At 40.9% G+C, this 14,189-nt stretch overlaps 1 protein-coding gene across 4 annotated transcripts in view; it reads left to right on the top strand.

The window, feature by feature from the left end:
• The window catches only part of GOLIM4 (golgi integral membrane protein 4), a 78,044-nt gene extending 67,635 nt beyond the window's left edge, over positions 1 to 10,409 (top strand). For all 4 annotated transcript variants that reach the window (XM_038583819.1, XM_038583817.1, XM_038583818.1 and 1 more), the window contains 4 exons: positions 314 to 481; positions 814 to 882; positions 8,284 to 8,364; positions 8,666 to 10,409. In XM_038583819.1, the coding sequence (XP_038439747.1) occupies positions 314 to 481; positions 814 to 882; positions 8,284 to 8,364; positions 8,666 to 8,815 (468 nt within the window). In that variant the 3' untranslated portion in view covers positions 8,816 to 10,409. The remainder of the gene's footprint in view (positions 1 to 313; positions 482 to 813; positions 883 to 8,283; positions 8,365 to 8,665) is intronic.
• The last annotated feature ends 3,780 nt before the right edge of the window (positions 10,410 to 14,189 follow it).

Here is a 14,189-nt window from a genome sequence, read left to right as displayed (position 1 = left end):
TAGCTTTTATTAACTACTTCTCTCGCTGTCCGTTTGTCATGCTCACATTTCTCGTGATCGAATTTGGGGGACCGTTTTAGAATCGCTTGCAGACAGCAGGCGCTGTTTGTTCTGATTCCGTCAGCCTCTGACAAACAAAGCCAAGGTTTTCTCTTCTGACAGTGGGATGTGTACTTGCCAGTCTTGGCAGGGATAGATCTGAACAGTCTGGTGAAGGACGATTTCATTTTCCGCCAGTGTGTGGTCTTTCCAGTGACATTAAATTTGATCCTGGATGTCGAAGTAGTGGTTGCTTTTTATTAAAATTTTGCAGAGGGCAGCTGTAGAGGATATAAACCCAGCAGATGACCCCAATAATCAAGGCGAAGATGAATTTGAGGAAGCTGAGCAAGTGAGAGAAGAAAATTTGCCAGATGAAAATGAAGAACCAAAGCAAAGCAGTCAAAAGCAAGAGAACGGAGAAATGGAGGAGCATTTAGTGGTAAGCAGATGCTACTACAGAGGGTTTAAATCCGGGCATCTTAGTAGTAACTGCTTGGTGGATGCAGGGTTAGTCCGAACACACACTGACGGAAGGTTTGCCTCTTTGGTTGGTTTTTGAGCCATTGTGTGAAATGTTAGGCCCACACTGAGAGAGAGAGAGGGTGACACACCTCCTAGGTTTTGTGTTGGGAAGGATTAGTCATCATTTCCTGGCCACCGATGCATCAAAAGTACATTTTTTATGGCAGCAAGCCTGCCCTCCCTTTGAGCGTATTGTAAAACTCATCTCCAGTGTTCAGTAACCTGAGCTTCCCCTTTTTGTTTCAACAGATGGCAGGAAACCCAGACCAGCAGGAGGATAATGTTGATGAGCAGTACCAGGAAGAGGGAGAAGAGGAGGTAGGGAGGCCAAACGCAGGCCCCTGATCAGGCTGCTTGGTGCATCGCACTCACCTTAAGCGGCGGCATCGGCTTTGACACGCCTCTGTAGACACCTGCAGAAAAACATAGGCAGGATGAGAAAAGGGTGCTTTCAAGAGGAAATGGACCGTGGAAGTAGAGACATTTGGTTAGGAGGTAACAAAAACAGGGCCATAGACTCCTTCCTTCTGGTGCTCACTAGAAATTTTGAACTAAGAGAGACATTCGGCCTTCTAGGAACGGTAGACTTAGGTCTGTGTGATCTTTGTAAGAATATTTTCTCCTGTTTCTGTTCCTTATAAAAGAGAGAAGAGCAAAAAAAAAAGAGCAAAAAAAAAAAAAAGAGAGAGAAGAGCAAAGCTTTGCCTATTGTGGGGGGGTCTGGTGTAACTCCTGTAACTTGCTCTGTAGACATTGCCATAATTCCGTCTCACAGGGGTGCCCTACAGTGTCCATCAGGGTACACTTGGCAGCCTCCAAAAAAATTGTTAGAGTCTCTACATTTTGCTGCTTCCCTCCTAAGAATTTCATGTCATGATGAAATTTAACAATACAGAAAGGGAAAAATATGTAAGGAGCTCAGTTGAATAAAATGCATTTGGGTGGAATTTCTTTCTTTCTTTTTTTTTTTTAAGATGTTATTTAGTTCATGTTATTAGAGACAGCACACGTGCATGGAAGTGGGGAGAAGGAGCAGAGGGAGAAGGAGCGAGAATCTCAAGCAGACTCCATGCTGAGCACAGAGCCTGACACAGGCCTCAGTCTCACCACCCTGAGATCAGGACCTGAGCCGCAATCCAGAGTCAGCTGCTTTAATTGACTGTGCCACCTAGGCGCCCCATGGATGGAATTTCTTAAATTTCATTTTGGTTTCCTTTTCATTGGAAACTTCTGGCAGATTATTGTTAGTTTTATAGAGCACCTATCGGGGTGGCACATCTGTGCAAGTGATGGATGGGTGCAGTTGGTTGTGGCTGGTGAGTCACAGTGCTCTACTCTATGGATCACCGAAGCTCCGTACCTGGGGACCTGCTATGAAAGAGGCCAACGCCCCATGTTTCGTCTCTCTCCGGCCCAGTAAATGGTCCACTAAATTCAAACTCTAGTTCAGAGGGGTTTCTCAGCCAGGCTTCTTGCCTTTGTGGGGCTTTGGCCCGAAGGGGAACTGCATGAATAGATGGACAAGTGGCAGCCTAGACCAATCCCCCCACCACCCCTGGGGATCCCGCTCAGAATACATGCGCCACTACACTCGTGTGCACAGTTCCCCCAACCAGCCCTGCTTTTTTATTTTTGCCGTATTTGTTGTCCACTTCGCAGACCTAATGCTAAAATTTGCACTTATCCTGGAAAAATAGAAAAGGATGGTGCTCTTTACAGCCATTGGCGACACATAGCTCTAGTCACACGCACTCTAACTGGTTTGGACTTTCTGTTCTTTCTCTGTTCTCATCCTACTGTTCATCCCTATCAAGAGCCTGAGCTATGTTGTCACAAGAGAGAGTTAGAAAAATTAGCAGTCTTGAATATTAAGGCATTTGGCAAGAAAAAGGTATTTGTCTGGACTTCTCTTGTAACAGGATGTCTGGACAAATATTATTCTGTTTCATTGGGTCAGATGCCAGGAATCTGGGAGGGATTAAAAGAGAGGAGGTTCACCTTGGCTTCTTTTTAAAAATGCAGAAGGGTAAACATAAAATTTTAATCAGTATTTACTGGTTACTTTTTTACCTTCATATGATGTCAATTAAGGTGAAGAGAGCACTCCTGTATCCGAGAGGGATCAAGGATAGGGGAAAAAAGAAAGAGACATGAGGGGTGGAGAGTGGTGACAGGTCGACGTGAGGACCACTGCTCTTTGTCCCTCATGTGGGCTGAACCCACCAGAGCCCTTTACTCTCCCTGCACTGGGCCCCAGATCCTGCTTCTCCTTCTCTGGTTCCCTGCTCTGAATTCCTGTTTGGTGTCTCGGCCCCACTTTCTGACCCTCTCTTGCTCTTATATAGGCTCAAGTTTGTGCACCCTCCCATGTAGGGGTGCTCTCAGCCTGCCTTTCCCCTCCCCATCCCCAGAGGCCCTTGCACAGGCTGTGTTGCCTTCCTCAGGCAGTTCCTGAGATGGTCAGCTGTTGGATCTTCCCACCTTTTCCCATTATTCCCAGTTCTTCCCTGGAAAAGGGAGAAGAGTGGTTCCCAAATACCATTTAAGGACTAACAATAGAGATGCAGTTCTCACCAGACTGCAGCAAAATGAGAAAGAGAGGAAGGCAATATGTGCAAACCCATTTCATGTTGTTTGTAAGTGATGCACGTGAGACATTTGTGGGATGCTCTGAAGACCATGCACCACCATGTCATATGCGTCCTTATCTTCACTGAGCCTCAGAGTCTTCTAGCTGCCCCAGCAGACCACAGGGAGGTACGGTCCCCCTCCCGTCCATCCCGTGTCACCTGCCTTCCATCAGCATTTGCTCCTAGGGAGGGAGTGCGTCTTGCCAGGGCCCTCCCTGCTCAGAGGTATAGCCCATCACACTTGTGACTTGAGCTCAGAGAATAGGACCCAAGACGAGTGTGCCATTTGGAAATTTGCACTATCCCCACATTTTTTTTTTTTTTAATCTTGGTGCCATAGCATTACCCTTCTAAGACAGAAAAATGATGGTTATGAACAAGCGTTCGTGGCTTCTTGTTTGGGACATTCATGTGGGGATCCCATCCCTATGTTGCTTACTTTCTAGACTTTTTATCTGCTCATGAGTAAACAAGACAAATTATGGCATTTCCAAAAAGAGTTATGGGTGCTTAAAAGTGATTGAAATGCTCAAAAATATATATACGCTACATGACCACTTGAAAACCCTGAGTGCTCATTTTCTCCAAATATAATTGGAAATAGGTCCATCTGAACACTCGTGGGAGAGCGCGCACTAGGTTATTTGGTACATTCAGTGGGACTGGGAGCCTGTGGGTGCCCATGGCACAGAGCCGGCCAGGCAGCGCACACGTGACCCGTGACCCCTGACTCAGCCAGCAGTGGTGTCCCTCACGAGAGCCACTGGTGCTGAAGGCCTTTCCTTTGTCACATTCCATCCCCGTGTTTGGACCCCAGAATTCTGGACTGCTTCAAGTTCAGCCTTCTGGTCCGTGGTGTCTCATCCTATGGCATCTTTGATGTGTAACACCAAAGCCCATTTTGGCCTCAGTAGATCTGTCTTATTTTGACAGTTAAACTTTGCTGCATCATATAGGGACCATTTCTAAAATGCCCCAGACACTAGATTTCAGTGAATTCAAAATGAGTAATGAGGAGTAGTGATGTAAATCTCTGACAAGATGTTTGCATCAGCTTTATCAAGATGCTAAGGAGGGTCGAATGTGGAAGACCTAATTGGTGTGTCTCCATTAGAAAGGAGTAACCTTTGGCTTCTCTTTTTAAGTCTAAGTATCTTTGAAAATTAGAAATGCCGTATCATTTTGTTCCTTTTCAGTAGTGCCTTGTGAGATGAATTTGCATTACTTTTGTCCCAAACATGAAGAATATATCTTGTATTTATCAATAAATTTGAAAATCACAAAATCTTTATTTGTGGTTCTCTCTAAAGAGTAACTTACAGAGGGCTTCTTACCTCAGATTCTATTGACAGCTGGTAAACAACCCAAATTTTCTATAAATAGATCTCCAGGGAATAAAAGAAGGAATTTATGCAAGGGTGTTCATCTCTAGCCAGAAATGTTCTTAATCCCCTAGTCATTGTCACTCAAGCTAGTAGCTCTCACTATTAGCTGTGGCTAAGAGTCACCTTGGAGAGTGTGTGTGAAAGGCACAAATTCCTGGCTCAGACCTTACCCTTGAAGATTTTGATCTTACCTGTGGAGGAACCTAGGAATTATTCCAGGAACACACTGTTTGGAGAAGCATTCCTCGGACAGGTGGCCACAGGTAGACTCAGGGGAGTCTGAATCTCCTGAAACTACTGTGTAAAATGATGTGTATTTGTGCCTATGTACATACATTTGCATTTCTTCCCAAAGTCTTAAAAGGGCCCATGACCCCCCGCCCTCCCTCCCCCTGACAGAAACTTAAAAATCACTGGTTTTATCAAACCTTTTTATTTTACAGATGAGGAATTTGAGCCTCGGAGAGGTTGGCTAAGTTTTTGGAACTCACCAGCTTGTTATTGTTGGAACCATGATTGGAGCCCCCCCCCCCCGCCCCCCACGTCTGATTTTAGAGGCTACTGTACTTTAGTATAACAAGCACAGTAACTAAGTAATGGATACGGGCAAGTTCTTTGTAGAAGTTAGTGAATGCAGAAGGAATGGTGAAATTAGAGAGTCACCATTTCTGTAACCCCTAATTAAAACAAGTGACTTAGGAGCCAGTCATCAATGGATGATATCACTAGGTGAATGGAGGTCAGGGAATTTTATCATGGAGCATCCGGATGAGGCAGTTGCCTTCTGAGTGCGCTGTCCGACTTCAGTCTCAAGAAAAGTGGGACGAGTGTTACGTGCCTTTTGGTGTGATGAAAAAATAAATCTGCAGCATCACCTTTGAAAAATTCTTGCTTTGCAAATTGAATTCATGTAAGTCTTTAACTTCCTTTTGTAAGAAATGTGAGGTCTAGAGGAATGAGTTAAGTCATAACTTTAAAGAAGCTGGTGAGTCCAGAGTGTGGGTCATTCTATAGCAAAACAAGTCAATAGCATTAAGGCAAAAATGCCTTCCATCAGCATTTTCTCCTAGGGAGGGAGTGCATCTTGCCAGGGCGGAACTGATGTTAGGCATGGCCTTTGTTTGGATAATGATTAGGCTAAACCAGCTGTCAATAGACATTTTGAAGATAATCAGGAAAATGCTAAGTAGGAGCTAGACTTTAGATGGTACCATGGGATTATTTATCAGGTGACAATGGCATTACGATTATATAAGAAAACGACCTTGTTTTTAGAGAGACATGGTGAGGTGGGTAGGGGTGAAATTACAGGACGTCCAGATGTCCATGCTGTAGGCAGACATCCACAGGCTGCCAGTGCCACTGAACGTAGCCAAATAACCTTGTACGCGCTCTCCCATGAGTGTTCAGATTGAGCTATTTCCAATTATAGTTGGAGAAAATGAGCACTCAGGGCTTTCAAGCAGTCACTTAATATATATATATATATATATATTTGAGCATTTCAGTCACTTTTAAGCACCCATAACTCTTTTTGGCAATGCCAAATTTTTAAATAATAGGTCATCAAAAACATAAAGAATACTGATTGATAGGTCATGCGGGAGTGGCAACGTTGAGCTAACTTTTGAGCCTTGTGGATGGCTGTAAGGAGTTCAGTGAATTACTTGCCTTGCTTGTGCTTGCTTGCAAATTTTCCTAATAGAAACAAGTGACCTTATTTTTATACAGCCAGCATTTGGGAGCCAAGGTTTTAATCCAGGTCTGTCTGTCTCTTAAGCTCCGCCACCGGGACATGTAAATACAAAGAATGCCCTGTGCCTCTGTCCCCAGAATGTATTTATTGGATGCCATTGTAGTTCAGTGGCTGTGAGTCTGGCCGACACTGGGCTGATTAGAAGAAGTTCGTAAAAGCTGGGCTCTGTCTAGGGCGTCTTTGAAGGGTCATCGTTGTCAGCTCATAAGAAGCCAGGTTCCTGCCAAAGCTTGTGCGGTGGGTTGTGCTTCATTCCTGTCACACCTGGGCTGGACACCTTGAGGCAGCCCCTGATTTGTTCCTCTTGCATTGTAACACCTGCGTGCTTTCCTTCCCCTGCCCATTTCTGGGATTTTTAACACTCCTCCCCCACCAACCAAATTTGGTAATTCTCTGTGTTGTTCAGGAAGACCTACTCTTACACCCCTGTCGTAGGACAGGTTAGATTTTCTTGTAGTCCCAGGACTCCACATGACGCTTAATGGATGGGCAGCAATTTTTTGAAATTCAAGTGACTCCAGTCTTTTGGCATACATATGGTTTTCAGAATGGTTAAGCTAGAAAATATTTTACCTTGTATTTTTGTGGAATGTAACCATTAAATAGAGACTAGTCTGCAAAAATATTCGGACGCTTTCTTTGACCTGTGTTTTGAAAAAAATAGTTGGGACCCATGACAGATACATAATAGTAATGGCTAAAATAGAAATAGTGCACTTAAAACTACTTAAAACAGTAATAGCACACATAAAGGAAAACTACTTAAAACTACTTCTACTTGGGCAGCCCGGGTGGCTCAGTGGTTTAGGGCACTCTTCAGCCCAGGGCATGATCCTGGAGACCTGGGATCGAGTCCCACGTTGGGCTCCCTGCATGGAACCTGCTTCTCCCTCTGCCTGTGTCTCTGCCTCTCTCTCTCTCTGTCATGAATAAATAAATAAAATATTTTTTAAAAGAACTATTTCTACTTAAGTAGAAAACTACTTAGAACAATGAAGAGATGTAGGGATTTGGGGCAGTTTAGTAACTATTTCAAGAAGAAATTGAAATGCTTGTGTTCTGGGTTCTAGATATGTTAGCCAGAGAACTTTATATTCTTAATTATAGGATTAGATGTACACCTTTTTTTTTTTTTTTTTACTACATCATGTGCATGTAATAAGGGTGTCTGTTTTCTGTGTCTTTAACAGAGCAGATGTTTTTTGTGTTCATTCACTTATGCATTCATTGCCTCATACATTCATCAATATTTATTAAGCAGCTGCAGTGTGCCAGGTATGCATCTAGGCATGGAAGACAATTGAGTGTAAGAGAGACGGTTCTTTCCTTCCTAGAACTCACTTCTATCAGAGCCTTGAGACTTCTAGAGTTCCTCCATTTGGAAAAGGGGAGTTTTTAATTTTATAAGCTGAATTTCTTCAGGTGCTATACTTGCAGGATTAACACTTATTCAAAGAAATGAGAAATTCAGACACGTAAGTCCTAGGCTCTAAATCAGTGGCAATGATTTTTTGTAGGGGGTGTATTACACATCTCTCCATAGCTAATAGACAAATCAGGTCTCTGATTCAAAAAGACTTGTCTTTTTTTCAAGCTTATTTTTAGTTTCTGCTACTTATTTTTTTAGGATTCTGTTTGTTTATTTGAGAGAGTGAGAAAGAGAGTGCATGCACAAGCGGAAAGGAGGGGCAGAGGGAGGGAGAAGCAGACTCCTGGCTGAGCAGGGAACCCACATGGGGCTGGATCCCGGGACCCTGGGATAATGACCTCAGCTGAAGGCAGACTGACACTCAAACAGCTGAGCCACCCAGACTCCTCATTTCTGCTACTTTTAACGAACATTTTAGAAATCAAAATATGTTCTTGCATAAGAACGTATTATCATATGTTCATATCATAATATATTAAATGATAAAAAGGGTCACCTAGTATCTCTGGTTTCTTTCAGGCTCAGGAAGATTTGACTGAAGAGAAAAAAAGGGAATTGGAGCATAATGCTGAAGAGACCTATGGGGAAAATGAGGAAAACGTACGTACAGGACAGAGATGTCCACTGCGTGCTTGTGCATGTGTAGGAGATACGTATGGCCAGTTGGGTAGATACCAGTGGGTACGTTTCACGTGCTAGCGGTTTAACAGGCCAACCTAGAATTAGGAAAACTGTGACAGTATGAGGATTAGGAAAGACTAGCACTGCTGCGTATCTGAACATTTTTCTGCACTCATTTCCTTTCTCTACAAATGAATAACTTCACATTTTTTTAAAAAAAGGAATTATTTATATCACCCACTCTATCCCCTATCTCTTTGTTTTTCCTTTTATCTTTAAGGCTGATGAAAAAAACAACGATGGCGAAGAACAAGAAGTTCGAGATGACAACCGCCCCAAAGGCCGAGAGGAACCCTATGAGGAGGAGGAGGAGGAAGAAGAAGATGGGGTTGGGGCTGCAGAGAAATCACAGCGAAGAGCGGAAATGTAGCAGTGCCCCACCTCACGGACGGTGCTCAGCCAACGGATTATTTTCAAGCTGCTCAGAAACAAATCTGCCTACTGAAACTCTAGGATATTTAATTACAAAAATTAAAAATTTAGACTTTTTTTTAACTTTTGTATTAGAAATGCTCATACATTTATATGAATATATTTTGATAACCTAGGTTTAGAGCTTCTTTTATATTTAAGCTAAACACAAAGGAGAAGAAAAACAATAAAGCAAACCTTAGCCTTTGAATCTCATTTTCATAGATCATGTGATGTTGGAAAGGGCACCGATTTTGTATATTTCAGCTTGTTCCTTTTCTATCTTCTAGTTTCCAGGTGTTCGGTTGTTAGCCTTGAAGAAAATACAGGATTTCAAATAGGGAATATTGCAAAGCGCTGTGTAGCCTTTGAGGAGAATGGTCAGTTTATTAACTGCTGCCTTTCTGAGGTTCTTGCGTATAGTTCTGATGGAATCTTCGTCCCTCTGTCTCTGGAATAAGATCCACTGCAGACTGACGTACAACTGGAAGGGCATTTTGATTATACAGACGTTGTTTTTCAGACTCTTCATATCAGTTAGAAAAATGTTTGGCTTTACCTCAAATCACAGCCGTTCTGGAAAGGAATTGGATTTTAAAAGGAGATGGTACCTAAACTCGCGCCACAGTGTTCTGGACTTTGATATTCCGGTATTCAAACAAGATGGGACACAGCAGTGTATTAACCTTCTTGAAGGACTGACACCTTGTTTAGTAACTAATTTAGTGTGTGTGTGTGGGTGGTATGGTCTTCGGGAGCACACCCATTCAGTTCTACTGAAATCATCTAGTGATATCCTTGTTTCAATATCTAGTTCTCTACAGTAATATATGTATTTCCCCATCAGCTCTGTTCCTCATTATGTAATCTCTTTGATGACAAGTATGAATATGAAGGCATTTCAGATGATACAATTGAATAGGATTATTTTTTGAAAACTATACAATGAAGTACCCATGATGATATATATGATAGACCCTCATGATTTTTCTATTTTCAGGGACCCGGGCCTGTGTGATGCCCATGGATGGCATTTTAATGACTACAAAAGTCCCCTAAAATTAAAAAAAAAAATAAAATAAAAAATTTCTTTTGAGATCAAGACATATTTGTCTTTTTACATAAAGATTTTTAAATATCTAGAATTAGGTTATATAATTCATATGTGTGTGGTTTTTATAGTAATACACTCAAATTAGTAAAGACAAATTTAATTTCTACCATTGTATGAATGTAATGTTAGTTTTTAATAACCACACTCATGTATGGTTTTGATTATCCCGGTGGAGTGATTGTGTATGTATGCATAGGAATGTTTTGTTCAAATGTATTTTGGATTTTCAATAATCATGAATCAAATTTTACCTTTATGTATAAAAACCCTTTATGTAATGTAAAATGTATAATATTGTACATAATATTCAGAATACAATTATTTTGGTAAATTAGTTTGTATTTTTAATGTCCCAGTTGCAGTATTTAATTATTTGAACCACCTTGAAACTTGGTAATCATCAATAAAGCTATAAAAAGCAAGTGGTAAATCTTTTAAAGTCCTTGATTTCTTATTTCTGATCTTATTCTTCAGTTGTTTTTCATAAGGAGAAACATTTTAGGAGGCACCAGCCTATATGAATGAATTATAAAATGCCCTCCCCAACCTTTTCCTACTTTCCTTCTCTCTTTAATTGGAGTGGTACTTTATTTTCCCCCTTTTCCTAAAGAAAGAGCTAAGAATTGTTATTTGTGCTAGTTCTTGGGGAAGAAATGATAACCAGGTACAAAAATGTAAGAGACTATCATGTGAGCACACACAAAACAAAAAAACTATTAAATCCTCCCTTGGAAAGCAACCATCACGAGCCATTGTACTCTGTATGACACCAAGTTATAGTCCCATTCTAGCTAGTGTTTGGAAGAAAACTAATCAAAGTTGAGCTACATTAATGAGATGAGCAGAAACAAAATGTCACTTGTATTTATCTTGCCAATTAATCTGTGACTTTTGGTGCAGCTGATAAATCAAAGGATTTGGTCCCAGTGACATAATCAGAAGGGGGAGGAAAGGTCACATTTATTAGGGATGAGTACAATAGAACACAAAAAAGCTATGTTAGTACAATGTAATGACAAGATATTTCTAAGAGTGATTTTAAAAGATCCTGGAGTAAGAGTATCTTCTGAGCCACGGGTAATTCACAGCAACTCACTTCATAAAGGAAAATTATTGACATCAAATGCCTTCATGATGCAGGAGGTGTGCAAACTGTGCAAACAGGATCCACTGTATACCTATGGCGATCCTTTAAGGTTGATGGAATCCCCCATCTTACAGCTGAAGAATTTTGCCCTCCTGGAGCATTTGACATTGCTTAGCTGCCTTGAGTTCTTTGTTTTGTTTTTATTCCTACACTGTGGTGCATCCACGCTATGGCATGTTGCACAGCCGTTAACCAAAAAATAGGTCAATTTATATTCTTGAATTCTCTTCTGTCTTCTATTGGACTGTCTCTTCCTAGTTTTCTGCTTACCATCCTGGCTACTTTTTCTCAAGCTTTTCTTCCCCGCCCCCTCCCCCCCCCCCCCCCCCCCCCAGGATTTTCTGCTTCTATCTGCCCTTAAATATTAGTGTCCTTCAGCTTTTGTCCTGGAGGTCTTTCCTCTACAACCCTCTCCCCATCCATGTCTAAGACCCATGTTTCCTGATCCATTTCTTTAGTCCGGCTTTTGAAGACCTGTTCCACTTCAGATTTATAATTTTTAAAGCTGAATTTGTCTTTTTTCCCTGCCTAAAACCTACTTCTAGGTTCAGCATCTCAGTTCACTAAGTTTCCCAAAACAGACACAAAGCTTGTCCTCGATTCTGTCTTCACTCCCTACTGATGCTACCAAGATTTCTTTAAATTTGACCCTTTTTTTTTTTTTTCCATCTTTACTATCCTGGTTCTGGCTGTTGTTACCTTTTTTTACTTGGACTATTACAACAGTCCCTTAACCTCTCTCATTTGCTCTTTCCCACCAATCCCTAAAATCTGTGCCAGTGTGATTTTTCTAAAGATAACATTAACACTCCCCCATTATAAAGTTATTTAATAAGTTGCTATTCCACATAAGAAAAATTACGAACTCTTAAATATAACTTACATAATCATGATCTGGCCCCATCTTAGCTCTTCAACCTTGTTATTTTCATTCTAATACTGAATTATAATAAGTCTGGCTCGTCTTTGTGAAATACATTCCTCTCTTAATGTCTTGTAAGCCACCTTAACTAATGCCAAAGCTTGTTAATGCAGGATAGCTGGTGTCCATGTTCTCAGTCGTGTGGAGAAAATAATCTACAGAAGTAGAGAACAAACTTAACCCGCAAAGACAAGCAAAAATCACCGGCAGAGGTAAGACCTGTGGCATTTTTTTGGTCCTTATATCTTAACCATCCTTGATGCCAGCCGAGTCTACCCATGGGTTGATAAATAAGCAAATCCTACTTTTTCATTTGAGCTAGTTGGAAATGGATTTGTCACTTGCCATCTGAATATTCCTGACTAATACTTAATATTCAGTTCCTTTAAATCATGCTTTCCTGTATCATGGTAAATGTACTATGTACTCTCTGCAGAAAGACTGTTTAATCCTTTTTCTCTCTCTTCTTTGCCTAACTCATTGAGTTAGGTCTCCCCTTAGATACCATTTCCTTTGGGAAGGGTATACCTCCCACTCAACCCCTACCCCAGTCTAGGTTGCATACCCTTTCTATGTCCTTCTAGAACATCCTATATTTCATATTGCAGTACTCACCACAGTATATAAAAACAGCCTATAAATTTACCTATAGTCCTCTTGACATATGTTCTGTTAGGATGGAGACTTTCTCACTTACTGTTGCAACCCAAATACTGATACCTTCAATAAATATTTATGAGATGAATATTTTAGAGTTCTCATCTAAGAATATCAAGTATTTCAAGATCATACAACGAATAAATGGCAGAGCTAGGGTTCCTTCCCAAGAGAATCTGATTCCAATGTTAATTCCAAATGAAGCCAGGGTTGAATGGATCACTATCCAGTGTCACGTTCTGAGTTTCATATATTAAGAAGGTGTGCTTTAAATTCTGCAAAAACAAATCTAGTGGGAGTCAAAAATTTGATAAAGGAGCAAAACCTCAGCCATAGGCTCTTAAAGAGGAACCAAGAAATTGGAATTATTTGACCAGAGAAAGGTATATGGTCAAAAGAAGATGTAACATTGTATGTCTCTCTTCTTAGAAGCATCAACTGTAGCATGAAGAATAAAGAATTTCTTGAGAAACACATTGGTGGAGTTATGAAATCTAGAGAGGTTTTCAAATTAGAATCCATTAATCAATTAAGACTTACAAGAGCCCCCCCCCCCCCCGACCGCCCTCAAGCCAAGGAATAGATGAAATATTCTCTTAGAATGTCCCTGGGTCTTGTGACTGACTGCTGTGGGAGGGCCAGTTTTTATGGTGGAGTAGGCCATGTTTCATCCACTGATTGGCCTTTCATCTGCATACCATTCCCCTTCTGCTCTTCATTTGAAGAAAGGCCTAATCCTATAACCACAGACTTGGTCCCCAAACCAATCGTTGTGCTCCATCTGGGATTTCTATGAGGCTTGATAAAAGAAATGCTCTCTGGCTGCTCTGATGATGGCAGGAAACGTACATCTGGAGCTTCCAGGAGTCATACTCCTCATGACAGGGGGAACACCCAGTTGCAGCAGGAAGAAATGAAGCTAATACAGAATGAGGGGCTTGGGATATAAGGGAGGAAGAAGGAAAGTGGGAAAGGGTGAGAGACAGAATGATCAAGAGGATGGTATTCAGATTCCCAGGTTCTGACTTCTTTTGATTTCCCTCCGTCTTTATTCCCTTAGGCAAATTGGAGGTTCTTTTCAAACACATACAACCTAAAGAACACTGATTACTTCATATATATATATATATATATATATATATATATATGTATATATACACACATATATGTATATATATACACACATATATGTATACACACACACACACACACACACATATATATATATATATGCTTTTTTAAAATAGTATTCTGTATTAGTTTCATTTCTTCCTGCTGTAACTGGATATTCTCCATGTCACAAGAAGTATGACTTCTGGAAACTCCAGATGTACATTATATAGATAGAAGATAGATGATAGATGATGATGATAGATAGATGATAGATAGATAGATAGATAGATAGATAGATAGATAGATAGATACAGAGAAGAACAAGATTAGGATGAGAGGAAATACTTGGCATTAACTTTTCATCATATTGCCCTAAAGGT

The sequence above is a fragment of the Canis lupus genome, chromosome 34 (assembly GCF_011100685.1).
Source record: "Canis lupus familiaris isolate Mischka breed German Shepherd chromosome 34, alternate assembly UU_Cfam_GSD_1.0, whole genome shotgun sequence".
NCBI classification, from domain to species: domain Eukaryota; kingdom Metazoa; phylum Chordata; class Mammalia; order Carnivora; family Canidae; genus Canis; species Canis lupus.
Note: the sequence above shows the minus strand (reverse complement) of the source record. Positions and strands in the feature narration are given on the sequence as shown.